Consider the following 24,802-nt stretch of genomic DNA (forward strand, 5'->3'; position numbering starts at 1 on the left):
TGGCTCTGGAAAGAAAAATGATACTTAAAGTAGCACCTAGCCAGGTGTTAAAGACACAATTGGTCAGAAGTAGAAAAAAGCAACATATTTAGTTGAAGGTTTCATTAGAGTTTGACATAAGCCATGCCTTACCTTTGTAGCCAGCCGACACTCCATTACCCTAATATTGTAATGAGAAGTTGCTGCTTTATTCATTTCAACACAACTGTTAGCAATAACAAACGTTGCTCCACTTGGAAGTCTAACATCAGTTGCCCTCAGTGGACTGAACTCTATCAACTTGGCCTATTGAAAGAAAAATGAATGGTTAGTTTTAATTTACTACTAGCTAACAGTGCACTTAGTTCTATAAATCAAATGCAAATTTGCATGTTTTTTCTCTTGAAAATCCAGGGACAGTTAAGGAAAGAAAACTGACATGAAACAGTGAGAAAAGAGGTTTAACCTCATTGGTCAAGTTACACATACATTGCAAACCTTTCCCTGTAGCTGGATTTTAAAATGTTTCCATTAAGTCTTTGGGTTTTTTCAGCGTTTCCCAGAACCCCACCCAACCTATTTTTCTTGCCTGTTTAAGACAACAGTTTTTCTTTGATCTACAGAAGAGTACCAGGCCTGGCTGCAGCTAATGTGCATGCCATGGAAACAAGGGGCTTCGCATTCCCTGCCCCTTCATCAGTGTCCATCTCTCCCTCAGTCTTCTGATTTTCCACTAGATCAAGATTAGTTCACTGAGGTACAGTATAGTACCAACATTTTAGGACTGACTGGAGACAGTGATCATGTTACATATGGACAATCAAACAGAGAAATGACATAAAACTGTATCTAAAAATGCAGTTACTGTCTGACATAGGAGACTGCCTTGCCTCACAGATGCTTACACAGGCTGGGTAAGATGTTCCCAACATTTGTGACCTTTTCATAGAATAATCTAGGCATCCATTAATTAAATAATTCAGGATGTAATGTAATCAAGAGATTAAATTCACATCTGGTTTTTCATTGGGATAAGTTGTAAATCATGTGCCCTGCTTTGGCTTCTTAGAATAGACTGTAACTCTGCAAGCAGAGACATCTTACTGGTTTTGGCATTGTTTACCCCCAGAGAGTTCCTTGAGCAGCTAGAGTGCTAAATAAACAATGACAAATCTGCTTGTACATTATGTACAGCATGTGTGTTACTCTCTGCCATTGAGATTCTGCACCACGTCACAGAATCACTATCAAGGCAGACAGAGTTGCTTACACTTAAATATGCCCTTTAAGAACTGCTACGTTAGATCAGAACATACCACTAAGTTGGTCTAGTGTCCTGATTCTTTCAGTAGCCATAAATGGCTATTTAGGAGGAATATAAAAATAGGACATACACAAAGCAATCTCTTTTGGGGTATATTTTTCCAGCTTCCCATAAGCAAAGATTACAGTGGTTATACTTACACAGGAAGAAACATCTGACTCTTATGTTTAATAGCTACAAATAGGCTAATGCTCTATTAGTGTATCCAAGAAGGTCTTATTTGAACCCTTTATAAACTTCTGCCTTCCACAATGTATGGTATTTCTCAATTTAACAATGAATGTTTTGGAAAAAAAACCAGACTTCCTTGTTTGTTTTTAACAAGCTGCTTGCTAATGTCATTGTGTTTCTATTAGCTCTTCAGTTATGAAGAACACTAAATTCTTCATTTACCTCCTCTTTACTCATTTAGGGGTTTTTCCAAGCTTCAAACTGTCACCTTCAAAGATTCTTGTTTTCCAGGCTGAAAAGTTTTAAATTATTCAGTCAATGCTCATTTAAAAAAAAAAAAAAAAAGGTTTGATTAATCTCAGTGTCCTCTACTGTACTTTTCTCATTCTAGTATACTTTTTTAAGATGGGAGGCCAGAACTACATTCAGCTGCAAGTACACTGAAGCAAGAATATTTTCTGGTTTGTCCACAATTTCTTTTCTAATGTTTTCTAACACTGTCCTTTTGATCACCACCTCTATATATCAGAAAAGCTTCCACTTAAATGACCCTCTCTGTGTATGCCAGGAAAATATGCTGTTTCCTTCATTGTTTGTGTAGCTGTGATTTTACTACTAGGAGTATGAACATGAAGGAAAGGTGTAGAGTAGGTCCAGGTGATGTGAAATTGAAAAATACATGTATTTCATGATGGCACTAAATGTTTGGTGTAATTCTAGGAAATATTTTTATTTCTGTGTAAGCTCATCCAAGATTTGGCATTGAGGAACAAAATCTGTAGAGATATAATACCACAATTATAAGGAACCTAAAGGTTGTCATGAAACACTACAGTAATTTCAATAAAAGTATTTTGACAGCTTTGAGGTTTGAACAGTCACATTCCTGTGCACCTTCTGGGACAGTGGATGGACTCCACTGCAAATTCCACTGTGAGCACTCATGCATAACTTGGCAGGTCCTGTTTATCATAGCCAGTCCACCTTCTGTCACCACGTTTAAGACAGCTAAATGCCTTCTACATCAGAATCCAGCCACAGAATTGTCTGGAATTAGCAAAACTGGTGAAAAAACGTCTCCATTGTCTTTGTAACTAAACCTGGCAAAACTTCCTAGAACTGTTTGGGTATAAGAAGTTTCAAGAAAGCATTTTTGTAATAATTATCCCATTTGCACTGAATACAAGACATGCCGACCATTCAGATTTCATTATATGGGACACATTCTAAGTCCAGCAGTGACTTAGCCAACTAGTGTGGAACCTGGTGCTCTTCTAGAGTAAATCTCTGCCCACATCTTTTCCTTCCTCCTTCTTGACATTTCTCATTTTCCTCATCTGATTCATTCAAACCTGTCATACTCGATTGTACACAGGTTTACACATTTCATTCCCGTTTCACTTGCATACCAATGGTGCTTAGACTGCTTACTAAGGTATTCCAGTTTCTTATCTTTCTGCTAGATATATATGAAGGTATTTTTTGTTTGCGTAAATTAATATTACATTGTTAGTTTAGATTAGAAAGATACACATACAGTTCCTTCTTCTGCCAGAAAAGAGATTGACTGGTCCATTCCTCCACCTTCTGTGCCAATATAACGCTCACTCTTTGTGCAAATTTCTGCAAGTTCCACCTGAAAAAATATTAACATGTGAACCTCCAGCCAGGGTTAAGGATGATACTTTTATTTTCTTTACATATGAACAAGTGAGAAGAAAAAGGAAATAATGACAGAGTTGTGAAACCATCCTCTTTCACACATCCTGTAGTGTAAGCTGGTATCAATCAGGATGCCGCATGGCCCCTTTTTGCCTCTTGTTATAAAGTAAGAAAGAACCAACTATTCAGCCTCCACAGGACCCACCATAGCCAGATACTTTTCAGAGTATCCTTGTTTAGATGCTTAATGCTTGTAGCTGTCCTCCTCCCACCTTCCTCGTTCACTTCAAACCCTTCCATCCCAATAGCCAGTATTTTGTTGATTTATTAGTTGAATCCATCTGCATGTGCAGCTCAACAGCTGACAGAAAAATGGCAAGTTGTTACTCTATACTATTTTAGTGCACAGCCTCCATAATCAGAAATTACTCAGAAACCCTTTCTCACTGCAAATATTCTAATCAGCAGTGCTTGTCACTTCTCTTTGAGATAATGTAGTCTGCTTGCACTGCTTATCTGAACTAATTCGTAACTATACGTGATGTGCATTCTTTTGTGACATTTTAGGCATATCTTTGTGCATTCTGATACCTGCAGGTCAGAGGATACTATGGGAGGGTGGAATATCACTGTCATAACTGTCAGAAATAATAATTTCCAGTAAAGCTTTCACCTAAGTCAAAACAAAACACAAGAGAAGCCTTGGAGAATGATCACAGAACATAGACTGGTCAAAAAGAAGTGGGTCAAAAGGAAAGTATCTGTGTCCACCTATTATGACCCCTAGCAGTTTGTTTTTCTAAGCACAATGTAACCTACCAGTTTTGTTTTCCTAAGCACAAGGTAACTACAGGGAAGATAGGAAAAGAACTTTAGAAAATCTGCAGGCCGTTTTCCAGTCTGGTGGCAAAGTCAGATTCAGATTCCACAGTAAGGATGTAGCATTGCAGGACTGAAACAAGCTAACCAGCCAGACAGGGACATTAGCCAGCACACAGCTGTAAAAGGCAGCAGATAGAGGCAGTAAATCACCATGCTGAGAGAGAGGTATGTGCAGGGTGCCTGCCTGCTTGCTCGCTCAGGTTCTGTAATGGCACCACAGACAAAGTTGTAAAATTGGTGCTTAGATGAATCCAGTCAGGCTGAACTGTTTGCAAATGCACTAACAACCAATTTACTCAGCTCACAATGCAGTTATGGCCAATAAGCTCTAGGATGATAAGCAGAAGTTATCAAAAGAACATTGACATTACTCTAAAACTACGCAGAGTGGATATCTTTGCAGCAAGTATGGTAAGTAACCACTTACTAGAACAAGAGCACTAATGAGAGAACATCGAAAGTACAATCGGCAAAAATACTTTCCTTTTCTGCACTGCTTTTCCTTTGTGTGTTTTACAGATGAGCTGAAATAATGTTTCTTCTGTTTTTCTCGAGAAAGTACAGAGACATCACATATTTTGGTGTTCTTTCTTTTTAACAAAAGCCATCTCCCAGGTACATCAAAAATTGTTTTTCCTCCTTTGTCCCATGTCCACTCCAAGAAATCCTCTTTCCAGTTTGAACCTCAGACCTGTTCATCCAATTGATGAAAGTTTAATATCCAGTCACTGTATGTCCCTGCTCCACTACAAGTTGGAAATAATTCTGAATTATATGCTAATGAATGTAATGATGCTTTTTCCCCATTTAAGGCTAAAATACTCAGCAACAGCTCCACAGAAAGGAACAAACGTCCACACACAGCAGTCTCTAGATGCTCACTCCTTCCTACATGTGGAGGTGTGCCCATTTCCAAACATCAGCTGGTGGGATGGGGGATGCCTGCATGTTTCAGCCAGTTCTGCTGAAACTGCCTTTTGCTCCTCTGAGAACACAGCAATACCACATCCCTAATTTCTGTAGCCATTGGCAGGAGATATCAGACTGGAGTTCATGAACATTACTCACTGGCCTAGAAGACTGTGCCAGCAGATGGGTCACACACACACTTAAATAGGAGCTGTGGCTGTACAAACCTGGCCTGAAGTGCAGTTCCTGAGGTACTTGCAATGTATATTCCACTCTTGGGCACAGCTGCCTGAGTTATTACTTCATCTGCAACTGCCAGATAAAGCTTTGCAAAGCCAGGAATTAAGCATTTCACCCTTCACTTAGTCTGGCTGCATCTCTATCTCCACATACACATCAGCTACCACTTGATTGCTTAAATTGTTTAGACTTTATGAGCCTAAGCTTATTAAATAAATATCAGGAGAAGTCTTGCAGAAGAGGAATGTTAACAATTAGGACAGTGCCACTCCCCTGTCCCTTTACATGGCCTGGTGGATTGTGCCTGGTTAAGCACTGGGCCGTGTTTCATCCCAACTCACCAGCTGTCCAGCTGCATATGCAGGGCTACAGTGCTGCTCCAGCTTGAGCAACTTCTGTTTTGAAAGTTAGCAAGGATTGGCAGGACCACCAAGTAATAACTGGCAAGGGTTGCAAAGAACCCTCTCCACAAGACAGCCCAAGGCATCCCTGAAATATTATTTGGTTTCTAATTTAAACAGGCCCTTGCTGACACTGTTGGCCTTCTAATACTGGGATGAGAAGCATGTGAATGGAGAGGAAATCGTCATCTGTATAGAGAGCAGTTTCTACTTACTATTGAGACAAATGGGCAAATGTTTCCCTTTTTGCTAAAATGAGTGAAAGGGCAAAGTTTCATTGGAAACTACTGTGAAGACTAAACTGGAGAGCCTTGTGTACATATTGGATACTTGGAAAAAGATGGTCATGGGATTGAAACAGTGAACCGAATGTCAGGAGGTCTGGGCTCAATTTCTAGCTCCACATCAAGTTTCTTGTGATTCAGGGAAAGTCTCTTTAATTCATCAGGCTCCATTTCCTCACTAAAATGAGGAGTATCTTTCCTTTCTTTGTAATTAGTAATTGCTACTTGGATTCTTAGATGATAATACTATAAATATGTGTGACTTCATTACTAGAAACTGAAAAACCTCACATTTTACTAGACAAGTTCCTAGAGTTTAGGCTTCCACCAAAAGTATCTCTAAGGAAAAAAATCCGCGAGAACCATGTAATAAAAGGAAATAACTTTTGCCTATCTCAGAGCAATGCCTTGTTTCCATTCAACTTGCAACACTCAGAAGCTGTTCAGGGCAGGGACTGTTTGAATCATCTGCAGTGGATGTCTGACCTGTCACAATATAAAGATTTTCAGATCTCAGATTTCACTGCACAATTTGGCAATATCTCACATGTATGTCTGAACAATACTTAGGCATGCAACACCTTCCTTCTGGATGCACTGCAGGTCCTGAAGAGAAGTAACTCCGAGCATTCTCACAGCCACATTTAGGGCAATGCACCCTAGACTACAGCACAGCATCACCTGTGGGTCAGGTAGGTCAGAGGGGGCCAGATGCTCCTTTTCAGGCTTCAAAGTACAACTGTTATGAATAGAAAATCAACACTGTTGTCCCTATTGAGTCCTGCAGGAGTCCTAGAACAGACCTTCTCACAGAACTAGGTGAGAGCAGGTATTTGTTCCTCATGAAGCACCACATGAAGAAAGAATAAACCTCATCTGCACACAGACTGCACTTGTATCCCATGTGTTCTGACTGACATGAGATCACTTCGAGCCAGCCATGAAACATAACTCATTCTTTACACCCAAGGCTCACTAACATGCTTTTCCATCCCTAAAGCAGCATTTCAAAAACACTAATACATCATAATTTTAGTCTTCATAGAATTTTACATAGTTTACTTTAGAAGCATTCCTATAAGGCTGCTGTTATCTTCAATTTAGAGACAGCACAGATTTTTACAGGATTTGTTCAAAGTCTCATGAATCAGTCACAAAGCTGAAATGAGAATTCAAAAAACTCCCTGTTTCCAGTATTGTGGCTTATTTCTCCAAAGAACATGGTCTCAGAGAAACCATTGCAGGGTGGATTTAAAATCTCATTAAGATGATGGTAATGAAAAGTGGAACAAAAGGATATTAAAATCAAAGTAAAAATGGGTCTGAATAGTAGCAGTATGACTGTAAGAAAAAAATTACTTAATCAGGCAAATTAAAAATTTCCTTATCTCAACTATTCTGAGACCCACATATGCTACTGCACTCTGAACTTCTGTACAATTGTTCCAGGAGGTTGTTCCAATAGGACTAGCTAGACCAGGTCAGCAATTGTGAACCGTCGCTATCATGCAGACATCAGGAGATGTTTCCTCCGACCTCACCCCCTCGCAAAAAAAACCCCAAACAAAACCAAGAAGGGAAATGCATATAATCACAGAATAGCCTGAGTTGAAAGGGACCCCCAAGGATCACTGAGTCCAACTTGCAGAATCCCACCATGTGCCTGAGGGCATGCCCATAAGTAAGGGTTTGTCAGACAGATACTATTCATGAACAGACTTGGGTCAGAATAAAACTATAGAAGATATTAAGACAAAAGCAGCCTTTGTGGGTCAAACCAATGCTACTTCTAGTTCTGTGTCTTGTACCTTAAAGCATATGGACCAGAGGCCATTTCTGAGACTACCTTGGAGAAAAATCTCACTGTATCTTTTGCTATTTTAATGTGACAAACGAGCCACATAAAATGTGTGTTAATTAGTGCTGACATTAACATATGGTAATGCAACCTCAACCAGTTTCACTACTGTTCCACCTCTTACACTGAGGTTACCATCTGGACACCATAGTCAACAGGAGAGATTATGTGACCACGTCTGCTCCTCCTGTGCAAAGTCTCTTTGTTTAAACCTGCTTTGGCAGTGGCATGGCTGAAGCAAACTGTTCCCTCCTGCTGATTGTAGTGAGGTCTGTAGAAATGAGTGACTGTAAGCAGGGTAGCTGGGAAGGAAACTGAAAATATCTAATGTGAGTCTAGCAACACCCTGAGCTGCTTTTACACTCAGTCTGTTCAGCCTCTGAACATGGGAGAGGGATGAGCGTAACGTGACAGTAGTAGTAGCTGGGAGGTGAGTTGAACCTTGAAGTCTGCCTGGTGATCTGTCAAGAAACACTAAATATTGCAACTTTTGGATGCCAGACCCAATATTATACATGCAAACAGCACTTTTATAGCTGTTGGCAAGTACACGTGCCAGGTTGGCTGTGCTTCCATGGGAGACGTTTAGCCTCAGTGAGTTTCATGATATATTAACAGGATTTTTTTGTTGTTTATCCAACAAAAAAATGATACAACGCATTAAATGAGAATATCCGTAATTAAAACAATACAAGGCCACGTCACTAGGAGTAGAATCTCAGTGCACACAATTCACTCACTTGCCTAAGAAACTATTAAGCCTTAAGAAATTTATATGAATTAATCACTTAAGGAAGCTGCTCTCAGGTTTTAGACAACTTTAGCTGGAGCAATTGGAAAAATATAAACCTAACAGTGTTCAAAATGTGGTTTGTTCAGGCTGTTCCTTTTCAGAACCTTAATTCTAAAGTGCTCAGAATGTATCCTGTTGCAGAAGGCAGCACTCACCAGTCTCTGTAGCAGGCGACTGGCCCCCACGTGCAGACCTAGGCTAGCTTTTGATCTAAGAGCTCTACTAACTACCTCTGCTTTTTGTTTGAAACAATTTAAGGTTCTCCCTGATAAGGGGTAAGTCAATCTAGGGTTACAAAGAAAGAAATTATTACCACTTAACTCTGTTTTATCTTTGAGCCATAAGATTTCCTATCCAGCATGCAGAAAGTTTAATCTGGGAAATCATATTAGTGGGGATATAATTTAGTCTGACAGAGAAGGGTTGTGATTTTTTTATTACTAGTTGCCTTATGTGTAGTTACTCTAGATGGAGAGATTTCTTGTAATAGGAACTCATCAGTAGTTTTGCATCATGTTACCTTGTTTGGGGTTTTTAAGAGAAAAAGTGTGTTTTCAGTGAAATGATACTTGTCACTAGTGTGCATTTTTCTCTGCTTGGTTACGTTTCAATATGAAATACCTTAAATTCAGGTTTTGATTTTCAACTGAGTATTTTCAGGTCTTTCAAAAATATCAAAGAATTGATAAATTATGAACCACCAAATACAGCTCACTTGATTCTCTGTTGCCCCATCATTTATTTTACTTTCTTTTAGTTTGATGTTCTTGATAATGAACATGAAGGCCTAAATGTGCGAAGGTATTTATTTAGGCATCTGAGGAATAATGAAAGGGAACAGATGATCACTTACTTATGCAAAAATCCTAAAAATAGAAGCCTAAAGAATTATATGAGTGAGAAGAGATAAGGAAGTTTCATGTTTAATAGTCCCCCTGCTCACAGAGAGTCCAAAGGCCAACTGCTCTGATTTTCACTCATGCAGTAATGGGTCTGGACAGTGTGTAAACTGTGACAGAATTTGTCCCTATATAACTGTCACTGTCAATATGTTCCAAACCAGTGATCAATCCCTTTCAATCTCACCCAGCCCTTTAAAGAAGTAAACTTTTGTAAGATTAAACCCCTTAAAAGAGTAAGACAATTAGTGAGTAGGAGACAGGCAAATATTTGTTAGTAAAACAGAATTAGTGTTGCTTAGTATTTTTTTGGAACAGCTCACCCTACATTACACAGAAACTTGATATATACAAATCCAGAATGACAGCAGCCAAAATAAAGCAATCTTCCCCATAAAATGATAGTATTAAATTACATCTGCCTCAGTAGTTTATTGGCCAAAGTTAAGTGTGCTACATTTTCTATATATTACAATGCAATAGTAATGATAAATAATTTTTTAATTAAAAAAATTTAAAAAACCAAACTATTTTCTTCCTGTTTTACATTTTATTGTTCGTGAAGGGAAGCTCCATGAAGAAAATACATTTGTTAATATAACTTATTTTCAGCACTATCATTTTCAGTGCTCCAAAAGCCTTTCCAGCATGCAAATTTAAGTAACTGGAGTATTCAAATGTCTATTCAGCCAAAAGTCTTGTGCATTCATTTGCTCTCTCTACGGCAATATGGTAATGGTTCCTCAATTCACATTTATTAACATTTTGGCCAGTTTAATCTGCAAAGTCAGACTCAGTCTGCTGCTTCCCTTTAGAACCAATAATGTTGGTAATTTAATGGCAAATTTAGTGTAGATTTGCTATGAAATTCTACAGTTTGGTTCACAATACACAAGCCTGAAACTGGACAAGAAACAAAGATGAGAATTTTACACTAGGAAGAAAACATCCTCCATCACATAAGATGTATTTAAACTCTAGTTAGATGGTGATATTTTTTTCCACTCTGTTTTAGATATATATATGTATATATGTATGAAAATAACTTCTGAAATATAAAGCTCTATGTTTCATTTATTAAGGTATAAAGGGATGCCCAAATTTTGAGGTTATTTTTACCACCAGGAATGTCTTTAATATCTGGTCTCGACTAGGGCTAGATTGCTGGAAGTTACCATCTGTTTCCAGTTTGCACATAGAATCCCAATTAGCTAAACTTCATATATGTTTTGCAAGGTAATTATGCTTACTTTTTCCAAAATGGGGAAATATTTGTCAGATAGAATCTGGATGTCCTCATAAGCACAGCAATCTCAGCTTAACTTTGTCTGCCCTCTAACATGCTCAAATAGAAGGTTATCAATTTGGTTGATGAGAGATTATGGCCTTTGATTAGCACTGCTCTGAAGCACTCTGTTTCCCCTTGATTACAAACACACATAGTAAAGCCTAACAAGTCAAAGAACTCTGTTTTTTTAATTCCATAGGGAGAAAGGAACTTTATCAGTTCTCAGTATTAACAGTACTTTAAAATACAATATCTATGTGCCATTTTTGGTGTCAACACTTTGAGTTCATCATATAAATAACCTGAGCATGCACCTATCAAACATTCTGATGCATCAGTAAAATCAATTTTTAAAATAAATATATATATTTAAATCATTTAGAAAATATTACTAACCAGTATGATCAGCACAAGTTATTCATTTCAAAGTCACACTATCAGTTTGGATAATCACAGATTTTCTTGCCAGACTGCTAGGCATTAAAGCTTTATTTCACATTGGAAAAATTACTAGGAAGTGGTAAAGGGTTCAACTTAAGCCCTTTCCTTATTGCACACAGGCTTCAGAAACAAAGTGGAAAGGATTCCAGTTGGCCTATCTATTCTCCCACTGAAATCAGTGGCATCAGCAGGTATTGTAACCATTTAAATACTGCATAAAAATTTTTACAACCCACACTTGGATTCATTTGAGCCATAGTTTGGGAAAACTGAAGGCAATGGACACTGTGCCATTACAGAGTAAATTTAGGTCCTTTATTTATCATTCTGTCTGTCTTAGATTTTTCTCGGTCTAGATAAAGTCAAATATAATTCAACTGCCTGCACTCAAGGTTTCACATTAAATTACATAAACCCTATTTGCTTTTGATATATTCTTCCCAATAAATATGTCCAGAGCTGCCCAGCACTGAGTAACAGAAAACATGTTAAGGTGGCTGAACAGACCTTAGTTCCACGATATTTAACATTTGGACAGCAATACTATCATCACATCTTTCAAGCAAATCTAGTTACTCAAAGTACTAAGTGATTTTCTGTACTTATTATTTCCTACCACAAAACACAAAGCTGGGACAATTTAGAGCATTACTGTATTTCCTTTACAAAAAAAAAAAAGTATCTTCTCCTGATGAAAAGTTGTACAAAAGATAGATTTTGTAACAGTGAAATAAAAATCACTTTAAAATCAAAGCCTACTAATACTGAGCATTGCTGCTGTTTGAGTGATGCCAACACAGCCCTAGACTGGTATCCTGTCTGGAGGAGAAAAATGGATTCTTTTTAAAGATCACACTCTACATTTTCCATCTTGTTATTTGAATGCTGTTGCACTGCTGCAACTGGTTAGCACTGCGCATCTGGCTGAATTGTCTTGTACTGGTATTTTCCCTAAACTATTGTGTATGTGTGTGATGGGTTTTACAAAAAAAATTGTATGCACAGTGAAACAATGCCTATTGCAGAGTGCTGCACACAAATAGTGAGAGCAGAGTTTTTTCTGATTTTGTTTTCAACATCAAAAAGTGCTATTTTTAAAGTAAGCCACCATGAAATTCTAGCTATGCTTTTACAACACTTTTTTTAATTTTGGGTTGGTTTTTTTTTTTGGCTGTTAATCTTGTAGACCCAAACTTCAGACTGGAAGTGTTATCTCATAAAAGCTCTAAATTTCAACAACTTTTACTCTACTGCTACTATTTTAAACTTACATTTATCAGGAAAAAAGAGCATATAACTAAAATATTCTCATAAAAATAGTTTCACAAAAACAAAACAGATAAATGTTCCATTCAGTAAAAGGTCAATTTTTCATAACTTTGGCTACAGAAGCCCTACAATTCAGCCAAATTTGACTCCAAAGCCAAATGTTTCCTGTCCTGCTGCAACAAACCATCACACTAAGATTTAGCAAAGTCCATCAGACTAATGAGGGGCAAAAAGTCAATCTTTTCTCATAAAATTACTGCCATGACCAAATATTGTTACTTATAAATGCTAAAATTAACAACTTTCACAACTCTGAAGCATTTGAATATAAAAGAGGGAGGGGAGGGGCAAAGCCATATTTCTTCTTTAAAATAAGAAAACACATAAATATCCAGAGCCCTAAACATGCAAGGTCCTGGTTTGCTTTCTAGTAGGAAGGATCTGGAAAGCCCCTATTTCTGGTCAGCTAAGAACTCCCCTGCCATGGGGGAGCTCCCAGCTGATACACAGCCAGCATCCCTGGATCCTGCACAGATACCGTTTGACACCAGCACAGGATGCATTAGGAGCTGCCAAGAAGTGGCCAGAGCACGTTTTATACTTCTGAGGGCTCACAAGCCTAGATTGCTCTAATTTATACTCAGACTAGCTCTGCCTCATGCAAGGCAGTTCTGCAAGGCTAAGCATAAATTCAGTACAACAGAGAATCTGGATTTAAGAGCTCTCTCATGCTAAATCATAAATTAGCCAAGAACACTGAACTTGTTTTTACTGTCCTGTAAGATTTGGGGAAACTTAGAGCCTGGACAAAAGTAATTAGTCTTCAGAGCTGTCATCCTCTCTCTTCACCACCACAACCAGGTGTCTTGGTCTACACAAAACCTTGGATATGTTCTTAACTGCTCCCATGTTGGCTATTGAGAATTCTCATCTGTACATTAATTGCTCATTTTTCAACACAAGTGCAAAATATCTGGCTGCAGACAGCAGGATTTCCTGACAAAAATGTGCAATTGTGTCTCTTGTGTTTGTCCAACTGTATTTGAGACACAAGCTTAACTTTCAGCACATTTTTCAACCAGCAAGAAGAGATTTTTAGGTTGATTGAACAGGACACATGAGGAGGAGAAAAGACATGCAGTGGAGTCTCTGTCTTCCTTCTGTTCCTCCATAATTTCTATGAAAATGCCAGAAGGAGTTTTGCACCTTTCTTTACAACAAGTCTGGCGTAATGCCGGTCGGTACTCCCGAGCCATGTGTAAATTCAGCTCAAAATACACACTGTATCATTTATTCTCTGAAGAACGCTCCGCAGTATTTCTTGGAATAATGAAAACCTGGCTTCTGGTTTTCCAGATACAGATTTCTACTACCTAGTAAAATTTGGGCTTTCTGACCTCTGTCAGTTTTATGGATTTTGCAGATACCCAGTTTCTGAACATATGCACTCCAGTGGTTTTGATCAGTAGTTCCCAAGCTTAGCTCATCTGGTGACCACCATCAGAGATGGTGCTGACCTGTGATAAGACGATCTATGCAAACCCAGAAGCTTCTTGTCAGGCCAGGCACACATCATGTTACCTCCAACACTTCAACTGCAAAGTCTCATTCATCCAAGTGGGATCCTCAATTCTATGTTTTCATCTACCACTGCACTACATGTTTCAACTCACAAACTAGAGCCTCTGTTAAGGTGCCCAATCCCTTACTTACCTTTTGACCACACATAAATCAGGGTGACAGTGTCTGTAGTCACATCCTCCTACACAGAAGAGCTGCTCTGCCTCCCCAACCCTGCTTCTTTCTGCCTTAACTCTCCTTGCCACCCTCCTGAAGCCATTCCCACGTGGGATGGTGCACTCAGTGCTGAGTGGATTGCTGCAACTACAGCTACACAGAGAAGTAAATCACAACAGATCAGAAAAAACCTTCTGTGTGGATCTGTTTACCTTATGGCTCAGAGAAGTGTTTGTTACAAGCAGAGTTAACAGCTGCCATCATCATGTACCACTTTCAGTTGGCTTCGTACCACAATTTGGGAATGTCTGCCTTAGACAATAGGCATAAATATGCATAACAGTCACATTTAGATCTGTTCTTTTCTCTTCCTGACAATGATCTAATTTAAGATCCTAGTTTCACTTAAACAGACATTTTTACTGGAGAGAACTTCATTCCCACATGGCACCTTCAAGGACCATGACTCCTCCAGAAATTTGTATTACATGAGCCAAATTCTACTAACAGTTGTACTACTAACAGGTCACATACTTGGGGTTTGTTTTTAGACTAATGTTTGTTTAAAAGTGAGGAATACATTTTGGATTGTAAATATGTTCATTCCAAAAAAACTGTGAAGAGAATAAGGAGAGTCAGATGGAAGAATTTCACCTCTACTTTGTGCTGATTATATAATTTATCAAGAAATTATTCCACAGGCCTCCAACAGATGCTCTGCTGTTAAAGCCATGAAAAGTCATTCAGGGAGAGGGTAAAGGCCTCGGGGGTGTGGTCCACATGCTTCAGCACATATATCCTCAGTCCTGGCCTGCAGATAGCACATCTGGTCCAGGCATGGACCTGATGGTTGGCCAAAATACAGGCTTACAATAATGCTCCTTTTTTCAGCTTTAATGTAAGCCTGCTTTCTTGCCAAATCCAAATCCTGCCAAAATTTGGCCAAAGATGTTTGCTCAATTGTGCAATATCTTAAGTTTATATCCAGCAACTCTTTGCGAAAACAATTGTATCGTGTTTTTAATGTTTACAGGCATTAACAATATTTAATTTTAAGTAGAATTTTACTGCTGACACTCTCGTGTTTTACAGTAAATTACCTTAGAGAGGGTTTTTCCATTAGCTCTGAGTGTCACGAGTCCTGCACAGCACACCAAAGCACTGGAGCTAGAGAGACCAGAACTTGGAGGGATGGTTCCATCTAGCAGACAATTCATTCCAGTTGGGTTATTAAGACCAAAATGTTCCTAACAATGAAAAAATAAACAATCTCAGTTTCAAGTACAGACAGGCTCAGGCTTGCAATTATCTGATACTTAGAAAGAGAATCTTTCTGCTGAGTTGCTGGAACCAAGGACCTGCTTCTGGTATCTCCAAAATAAAGAAAAAGCAAAAATTTCATTCTATTCCTTAAGAACAAAGCCAATGGCAGGGCTTCAGCCAAAGGTATGTCTGTAATTCCTGTACACAAACATACAACTGTACCCTGAGCAGAATTCAGTATGGGCTAAATGCCCAAGAATTTACCAAGCTTCGTGGGTGGGTTTTGCAGAAACTGACTCTGCTCTGAGCTGCTGTGGTGACAGTACAAGGTTATGTGTCCTTTTCTTGACAGCTCTTCATTTAAGGCATCCTGAAGAGCTTAAGGTCCACCTCATGCTGCACTTCTACTGCTGGCACGTGGTGTTAGGGAGCCACATGATGCTGATGGGAAACTAGTAGCCATGCAGCTGGATTCAAAGCCAGATACTCATCTCCTGAAGCACCCACAGGGCTGACACTGGGAAAACCACAATGGCACTTGAGGGACTCAGTGCTTTAGGAAGCACAAAGACACAGAATCACATAACCACAGATATACTTGAGGAATTCTGTGCTTCAGGAGGCACAAAGACACACCTACCAACGGTGATAGTCTCTGCCATGCTACTTTTAGAGTAGGGTTTAAAATACTTTTACATACATGACAGATATCACAGATGATTCATTTGATCCAGAAGTCACAAATCTTTGTGTAACATACTCTTTTAATTATTCTTCAGTTGCTTTAACACAAATTTCTCTCTGCTGTTGGTTTGAAATAAACATGCAGTAGTTATTAAAAAATCATTGACTGTATATGGGGGTACATGAATAGCTACATTCTGATACAATTTATATGTCAATAAACGATGTTGCAGTGTCAATAATCAGAACAAATAGCAATGTTGCCACAAAAAAAAGTCCACCTTCAAAAGATTTCTACTACTTTTCATGAAACAACTTCAACCATAAATACCAGTGGCAGAGCTCAGAAAACACAAAGAACCTCATTTAAAGTCTTCTACCATCACTTCAAATTATTTTACATTTCCCTTCCTACAAATGTAGGAAATTCATACCTAAAATACTATCGCTGCCCATGCCCCTTCATGAAGAACACTAGACAGGCTTGTTCAAAAACAGAAAATGCTTGAGTAACCAGAAACTGATCCACAGTTTCTGGATTGTCTTGAACGTGAATCAGGCTCGCAGACTTATCACGCGATGTTTAAATAGAAAACGTACTTCGGTTTCAAAAATGAAAATGGACTTTGCCAAGTTCTGCAATAGTTCTGTCCCAAAAGGATAGCATGTTCAACTTAATATAAACAGATTATCCCGCTGGACCCTCTGAGTACTTGTATTTCAGTGTTTCTTAAGTCTGTAACATTTATGCTTATTTTCTGCCAGTACTAGAGTCTGCAAACCTGCTTTGCAAATTAACCTTCAAGTATGAAAGCTTGTCCTTAGGAAACAAATCTCAGTAGCAGACTGCAAAATAAATAAAGTCAATTGGTCATGCTAGCCTTAATATAAGAAAGGATATATTGTAAGGAAACCTAATCTATATCTCTACAGTCAATGCAATTTAAACGCCTCGTACTGAGCAATACAGAATTGGAAATACTCATGTTACTGCACACATAAGTAACTTGGGGTCTATACACAGAGCCAGGGGTCTGTTTAGGAACTGTGGTGATTTGTGGCACTGACTGTTCCAAGTAGTATATTTTGAAGACTCAGTGCCAGGTTTGAGGCAGGCTCTGTTGGCTGTCTGCAGTCCTTATCTATTCGATTGTCCCGTGGGGTGACCTAGATGATCTATCCAGGTGAAAACTTCAAGTGCTTTAAGAAGCACATTTTATCCATAATTTGGACTGGTTATGCCAACCTGTTCCTGACCTAACATCACTGTTTATCCCATCTGCCCTTCCAGAAATATCACTGGATTGACAGTGAGCACACAAGTCACCTTTGTTTTTTTCCCTCAAAGGGCCATGAATCACCTGCAAACAGCAAGTGAGATTTATAGGAGCCTCAGTGGTGAGCTCAGGCTGCCTCCCAGAAAACAGTACTGACGAGCAGCACTTGGTTTCACAGGCAGTTTGGTCTTCAAGTCAGTCTGGAGACAGGTTGGATCACAACAGAGAAGATAAAGCTCAAGTGAGCAGACAGGAAAACGTCTGTCTGTTCAGTGCTCCTGCCTTTACTGTAAGTGTGCTGTTTCCTGCAGAGCTGCACTTTTAATTTGGGAAGTTTTGAAAATCTCATTCAATTTCCAAACACTGAAAATCAGGATAAGCAATGGTTCTTAATGGATTATTATTTCTGTATGCTGTTTACTTAGTTTTTACTTTTTCTTTTGCCTACTGCTTGAGTCAGCTTCGCTCAGTTGTGCACAAATTATACGTTTCCAATATTAATGGAAGTCTGTGGGTTTTAAAATGCCTCCATAGGAAGGACAAAAATATAATCTTTGTGCCCTGACAGACAAGCCTCCAAAGTTTTTACAAAGCAAATTTTAATCAGATGATTCCATTGGAAAGCATTCTTTTTGATTTCAAAATACAGAAATGTCGTTTTGAGTTTGATCATGACGTTACTAAATAAGTATTTGTTATTGTCATTTAATAAACATTTTAATAGTGCTCTGCAAATATTTTAAAGCAAACCCACTCATATCTTCTCTTCAAATTTTAAAATAAAAATACTCAACTGTATGCCAAGAAAAGCTATGGAATGTGGGGAAGTATTTTGAGGGTGAATAGATATGCTTGTTGTATTTTACTTCTACATTGATTTTGTAAGTTAAATGGATTTGGCTCACCTGAATACCCTTCAGTCCACACAGGAAGTAGTTATGCCATTGAGGGTTGGTTTTGTTAATCTGAATGTTATTGACACTAGTACTGAAGTCTCTGCAAAAACAGAAAAACCTTTTATTAGATTTAGCTGGAAAAAGCATGGCTTGTTACTGCCACCTGCTGCTGGACAAACAGCTCCATGTTTTTCAGTGCAACGTTTTTTGGTTTGGTTTTCATTTGGTTTTGAACAGACCTTCTTTATTAACTCTATGAAGATGACAGCATAAGACTTTTTGCTTAAGTATACAGAATTTATTAAGTAAACCCAGAAATTAAGCTGCCTTTGACATCCCTAATGAAGGCAGCATGCCTTCCATCACGTGTATTTATGTTCTCTTGATCTCCTAGAAAAGTGAAAATTTAAATAATCATATCTGTAAAACCTTGAATAGAGACAGATAAACTTTAGGCTTTCTGGTAATTCCTGCTTAGGAATTTATCTTCATTACCTTTGCTCCAAACGGCACTTCACTAAAACAGGCCTAATGCTGCAGAATTGTACTTTGTACATTATAAGATATCATTTAAATTATTTAGTTTAAATAGTTTATCCGTTTCCTCCAGGATAATCCTTACTTCATCCTCCTTTCAAAGCAATAAAAATGGTAAGCCTGAATGTTCCCAAAGAAACTATGCTACACATAGGTGCTGTGACATGCAGAGGTCTCGAGCCTGCACTGGTCACCAAGGAGTGCAGGTTGTTCAGGTCTGTACTGCTGAACTCCCAAGAACTATATCTGCCTGATGCCATTACAGCTTTACCTGTAATGGATGTGTGAAGATGTTTCTATTGGTTAAGCATTCAGTTATCTATGGAGAAAAGGTTACACCAATAAAAAGCATCTTTACTATGATACAACTGTCTTTAAATTTAATGTCTGAAAAGCTCGTTTTATTCTGGTGCACTTAAAGGCTGTGATTTTTTATTTTTTTTTTGTGATATGCAACTCCCAAACCCAACAACCAGTGTTAAAATTGACCCACAACTCACATGGGCTATTGCTTGCCCTGCTGTAGTGAGCTACTCCACTTGCATTTCCAGTCTACAGCCTATTCCTGGCTCAGTGTAACATGACAGATCCTCCACTCTGAGTATCAACTTAGAACTACCATTTTGTCAGTTATGCATTTAATGTCAACATTAAATACAGTGCAAACCCATCACATTGGTGTACAGTTTAATGTGTAAGGTGCTACCTCTCAACCTGAACTGTTCAAATTAGTGCCACGTACAGGATTTATCAACAGCACAGCATCAAAGAGCTGTATGAAGTCTGTGTCAGAAACTACTAGGTTTTGTAGAGTAACACAAAAGATATGAAGGGGAGTAGTGAGGTTACAGCACAAGGAAAGTTTGAGAACAGCTGTAAATTTGAGATTCATGTGTGTTTAGAACAATCTCCCAGAGAATAAAACCACATCTTGCTTACAGCTTTTGAACATAAAAAGAACCCCGAGTATTTGCAAAATAGAAAATCCTTGTCAAAAGCAGTGAAGAAAAAAAAAAGTGCTTGTTTTCTACCATAATCCTAAATCAAAAAAATCTGTGCTTGTTTTCTACCATAATCCTAAATTATTGTTGTAAAAAACCAAGGTTGGTGGAAATCAATGTGTAAAAGTGATTAACAGAAAGCAAATTGGAAGTTCCCTTTGCCTCAAAAAAGAGTTCTAAAATATTTTGTCTTTGTAATTATTTTTAGACTCTCAGACAAAGTAACAAGGTTGGTGGAAATCAATGTGTAAAGGTGATTAACAGAAAGCAAGTAGGAAGTTCCCTTTGCCTCAAAAAAGAATTCTAAAATATTTTGTCTTTGCAATTATTTTTAGACTCTCAGACAAAGTAAAACTTCAATTAACAAGAAGTATACTACGACTATATTTGCTGGTTCTCAAGATAAATTAAAATAATGACTTCTTAAAATCATTTTGCTCATTTTTGTAATCTTCTCACATAGAAATTGAAAGAAAAAAATGGCTTTGATGTTGGCAGGTTTCACATGAACATAATTCACACAAACACAGAATGTGGGACTGTCAAGATCCCCAGAATCCTTAGGTCTATTTTTCTGTTATCTCATGTAGTTTGTTATAAAAACTAATTCCTAAATGCCCAAGCTTTATCTTCCATCAGTAAATCCTCAGGCTTGTCTTTGAAGCTCTTACTGGAAAGTAGGCAGTTCAATAGAAGACCTTTATAATAAAATAAGAAATTGGGAAAAACATACCCATGAAGTAAAAACACTCTGACATTGCCTTATTCCAGCCTTTCTGTTGTAAAGGATGTTTGGGAAAGAATGCCACTCCTCAATGACTAGATATAAGCATTCCAGTTCTTCTGTATAACTACAAGAGGTGAGATTTTTGAGTAGTGTTGCTCTTTTTTGCTGTTTGAATAGTATGTAATACTTATTTTTGGGAGACCAATTTGCCTCTTTTCTGCAGAACTTCATTGTCTTATCAATCTGTTAGTTTATCTGTTTGAGTCCTCTGTAGAAATACCCTGATTTAGGAAAAAAAAAGCCCCAACCAAACTGACAAAACTTTCAGGTTTTGTCCTAATATAGAAACTGATTGGTAATTACCATCCTCTGGTACTTCTGAAGGCATTTTGGGAAGTACAATGTTAGACATACTCTGTACACAGACTTCTTAATTACAAAGAGGTTATATGAAGCGGAGGTATAAGGAACTTCAAAAACCTCTAAGTTTTGAATATCATTTTAGCCCCAAAAACATAAAGGGTGTCAGATCAGTTGAGATGATTTATGATGAAAAACGAATAGATGGTTTTTCTAGCAACCTGTTCTATTTTTCCTAAAAGTGAACAGGGTGGAAGAGTGCTACAGAACTGTTACATATTTTACCAGTTCACGAAACAAGAGTGAAATATGAAGTGGTGATTCTATGGAGGCTTATGGTTAGCCCTCGTTCACCAACAGCCTATATATATGCATCCACCACAGGCATAAATCTACCAGTTCAACGGGCTGGGAAGAAAAAGACATACTGTCATCAGTTTTTGTTATGTGGTGTAACATTCAAAGTGTTGAAAAATATTTCTTTGTTATGAAATTATGGGCATGTTTTAGCTTTGTTTTTAAGCAACAGTGTCTCAACAAAACCAAGATGCTTAATGCTGTACTCTGAGACCTCTTCTTGGTTTATGGTTTAAAGAATACAATTTCAAACTGAAACCAGAGCAGATGTAAAAAAACAGTGACTTTGTATGCAATTTGAATTCAAAGGCTGTATGTCTAGATCTGGTAGGAACTGTATGTACCTTAGAAGAAGGCCATTTCAATTGTGATGTCATGTGGCAAAGCTTGGAGACCAAGTAAAAATGTTTACCTTTTGATTATTGCTTTATTTAGTGTCCATTATAACAACCTTTCCTAATCAAAGCTATTATGATTCTGGCACTATTGCCTCTTGCAGAATGGTTTTGCAATACAGCTTAAGCCCTGTTGGGAGGTTGCTGTTGAAGAGAGGAAAGGTCCCAAGGCACATCTTCCATTTCCTTTCACCCTGCTCACTGCTGCATATTCCCACTGCTCAAGTCAGTTACCCCAAATCAGCTTCAGTGCTGAGTGCATGGCAATTCACTAAAATGACAGAAAATTAACCAGGCAAAAAATGGGGAAGTCGTGCACTTTACCCTTGACCAAGCCTGGTAAAAGGCAGAGGATGGATTGATGTTAGAAGCAGGGACAGAGAGACTAGGGGTAAAAGAGGTAAGACATCGCCTTTTGGCAGTGGCAAATTCTTAATTCAGCCCAGCTATAATGTGAAAATATACTCCACAAAGTGAATGAAAAATCATCAAGTATTTATACTTACCATGTAAGTACAAATTCCTTTCAACTGCCTTAGTCACAGGCAGCAGCTCAGAACACGTTTTTATAACAAACTGAGCTTTAAGCCGGAATATGTGCTCAAATAGTTCCCACTTTTGGCAGTATGTTTCTGTCCCTGTGCTGCCACACACTGTGTTTTCAGGGAGTAATTTACCATTGGCTTAAACCAATGGCTTAATAAAAAATTGCTTAAACTAAGCTTGTGCTAATTCTGAACTTTGCAAAACGTCTACAAAAGCTCATGTGGATGAGTGACCTAATCTGAACTGCCATGCGACTACACAAATATCAGTCTGTCACAAGGAGGCAGAAAAATGTGGCTGAAGTTGAAAAGAATGGCAGGATTATTTCCCTGTGTTCAGCACTTGTGGGACCACAGCTGGAATACTGCATCCAGCTTTGGAGTTTCCCAATACATGAAAGACATTGGTGAACTGCAGGGAGTCAAGCAGAAGGCCATCAAGATATTTACAAGGGATTTCCAAAGGTCCCTTCCAACCTAAATTGGTCTGTAATTCTGCGAACAAGCAGCTGTGGAGGAAGTGGAAGAGAAAGAATACAGATTTTTCTTGTGCCAGGATTGTTGCTAAAGCCATTGTGTTGTCAAAACACAGCCCCAGGTTCTCCAGAGCAGGGGAGTGTTAGCTTACCTATGCAGTAGTTGATTACAAAACATTTCACTCCCTTCTCCAGGAGAAGGTCAACTGCCAGTTATGGAGATTACATCAAGAATGATGAGCTAAAAGAATGGAAGACAGAACTGCACTTTCAGAAGGATTGAAAAATCAGAGGCCTTGCAAGAGCCATTTGAACAAACAGGTGGGAGACAGCAGCCTCAGACCTGTTGCTCTAAACCAACACACACGGCACAGAGTCGATTGCTGATATCGTTTGTTTTACACAATCAAACTGCATTGCCATGGAAGCTTGTCAGAGCTCTGAGAAGGTAACCTGTACTGCAATTGCATAAGAGGTCCATCAAAAATAGTGAATAAACAAATTACTTACAGATATGAGGAATTGGTATTTGCCAGTTGCACAACTTGAGTTTGTACAGGTTCTACTGCAATCAGTATATCTTGTTCTATAGCCATTGGGAGCACAGCATAGCCACAGTAGTCTATATGTTCTCCTACCAAAGAAACAAAGGAAATATTCTGGAATAATTCTTTCTAGAATAGCAGTAGCAGAGTTTCTACAGAGGTTGTTGTTTACTGTACAAGACAATTTCTTAGTGTAGTTTCGAACCTTATTACTTAAAGTTTGGGGTGCAGTTCCTCCATTTTATATTACTTCACAAAAAAATCTACTTTCTTTAGTGATTTATCTGTTGCACCTGTTTATAAATGTTCATGTTTTAACACTGGCTTACAAAACTTTAAAAAACACCATGTAGATTATTTTCCAGCAATGACAACAGCCACATTATTTGTGCACTATCATGCACATACAGTTTCTGGACCTTTCTCCAAGAAGATAATAATTATATGTAAATAATCATTCATACAGTTGCATACACCACACTCATAAGGAAAATGTATGTAGTAAACATCCTCTCTCTTGGGAATCATTCCCAGTTACCATATGCTGTCTATTTAATCTACATGATATGTTCACACAACACTGAGATAAAAATTAACTGCACAATAGACTAATTGATTTATAAAACTCTGTTTTGCAGGATCCTTTTGCTTACAATGTCTTCCAATGCACTTGATGAATATACAAAAAACTGAGCCCCAGGCAGAGCACAATCCTAACATGCATAGAGAAATCTCAGACATAAGGCTGCCACAGAAATACAAGTAAGTCCTGAATGCAAAATAATTGTCTCTCCAGTTTGCCAGTGAATCACACCAACTGTTCTAAGTTCTGTGGACACATCTCTATGGAAGAGCAAAGAAAAGGAGATGATGGTATAATCATTTCATGCTTTATCATATGCATTGCTGTGTGACTGGTTATATTTGCTAGCTTAAATTATAATGGAAGATAAAAAATATACTAATTTAATTTGTGGCTGCACTGTTGATAAATTACTTGAGATTTCCAAAACTTTTCAAAAATATGGTATTCAACCATAAGCTGGCAAGTTACTCCAATTTTCAAAACCATCACCACTGTCTATAAATGGTTTTTCCAAAACTAATATGTGTGTACAGTTGTTTATAACAATATGTAGTAAAAGCTACTAAAGTATATATGATTTTCCGTTTATCACAAGAAACTTCTCTGGAAAAAGTCAAATTAAGACCAACATTATTTTCATTGTGTTTTAAACTAACTTGACTTCCATGATGTCAGATAAAGTAAAATAGCATAAGATCAATTTTTCTTTTACCTATTAAGTTGACTCGTCCTGGTGCACGAGCATAAAACTTGGGAGCTGATCCGAATTTTGATATAAACATCTCCTTCAGCTTCTGCAATCTGAAAGGTAGGTTAGAAACATTTACAAAGACTATATTTGCATAAAAGGAGCAAGTTTCTATGTTTCTTCAAAGTAAATTTAGTTCTACTTTCTCAAGTATGTGGAGTTTTCTCTGCTACATCTCCAGTGATATTAAGCTGCTTATTTATGCTCTTCACATAACATTATGAGAGAAAAGGCTATTTAGAATATTCTACAATTCAACTTTCTCAAG

At 38.0% G+C, this 24,802-nt stretch overlaps 1 protein-coding gene across 1 annotated transcript in view; it reads right to left on the minus strand.

Moving 5' to 3' along the window:
• GALK2 (galactokinase 2) overlaps nucleotides 1-24,584 on the minus strand; it is a 43,922-nt gene extending 19,338 nt beyond the window's left edge. The window contains exons 1-6 of the mRNA XM_009085128.1: nucleotides 24,499-24,584; nucleotides 23,166-23,289; nucleotides 18,267-18,357; nucleotides 15,238-15,384; nucleotides 3,012-3,110; nucleotides 133-285 (exon numbers count right to left, since the gene is read on the minus strand). Coding sequence (XP_009083376.1) covers nucleotides 133-285; nucleotides 3,012-3,110; nucleotides 15,238-15,384; nucleotides 18,267-18,357; nucleotides 23,166-23,289; nucleotides 24,499-24,568 — 684 coding nt within the window. The 5' untranslated portion in view covers nucleotides 24,569-24,584. The remainder of the gene's footprint in view (nucleotides 1-132; nucleotides 286-3,011; nucleotides 3,111-15,237; nucleotides 15,385-18,266; nucleotides 18,358-23,165; nucleotides 23,290-24,498) is intronic.
• Between the last annotated feature and the right edge of the window lie 218 nt (nucleotides 24,585-24,802).

Source organism: Acanthisitta chloris, unplaced genomic scaffold, assembly GCF_000695815.1.
Source record: "Acanthisitta chloris isolate BGI_N310 unplaced genomic scaffold, ASM69581v1 scaffold202, whole genome shotgun sequence".
Lineage (NCBI taxonomy): Eukaryota > Metazoa > Chordata > Aves > Passeriformes > Acanthisittidae > Acanthisitta > Acanthisitta chloris.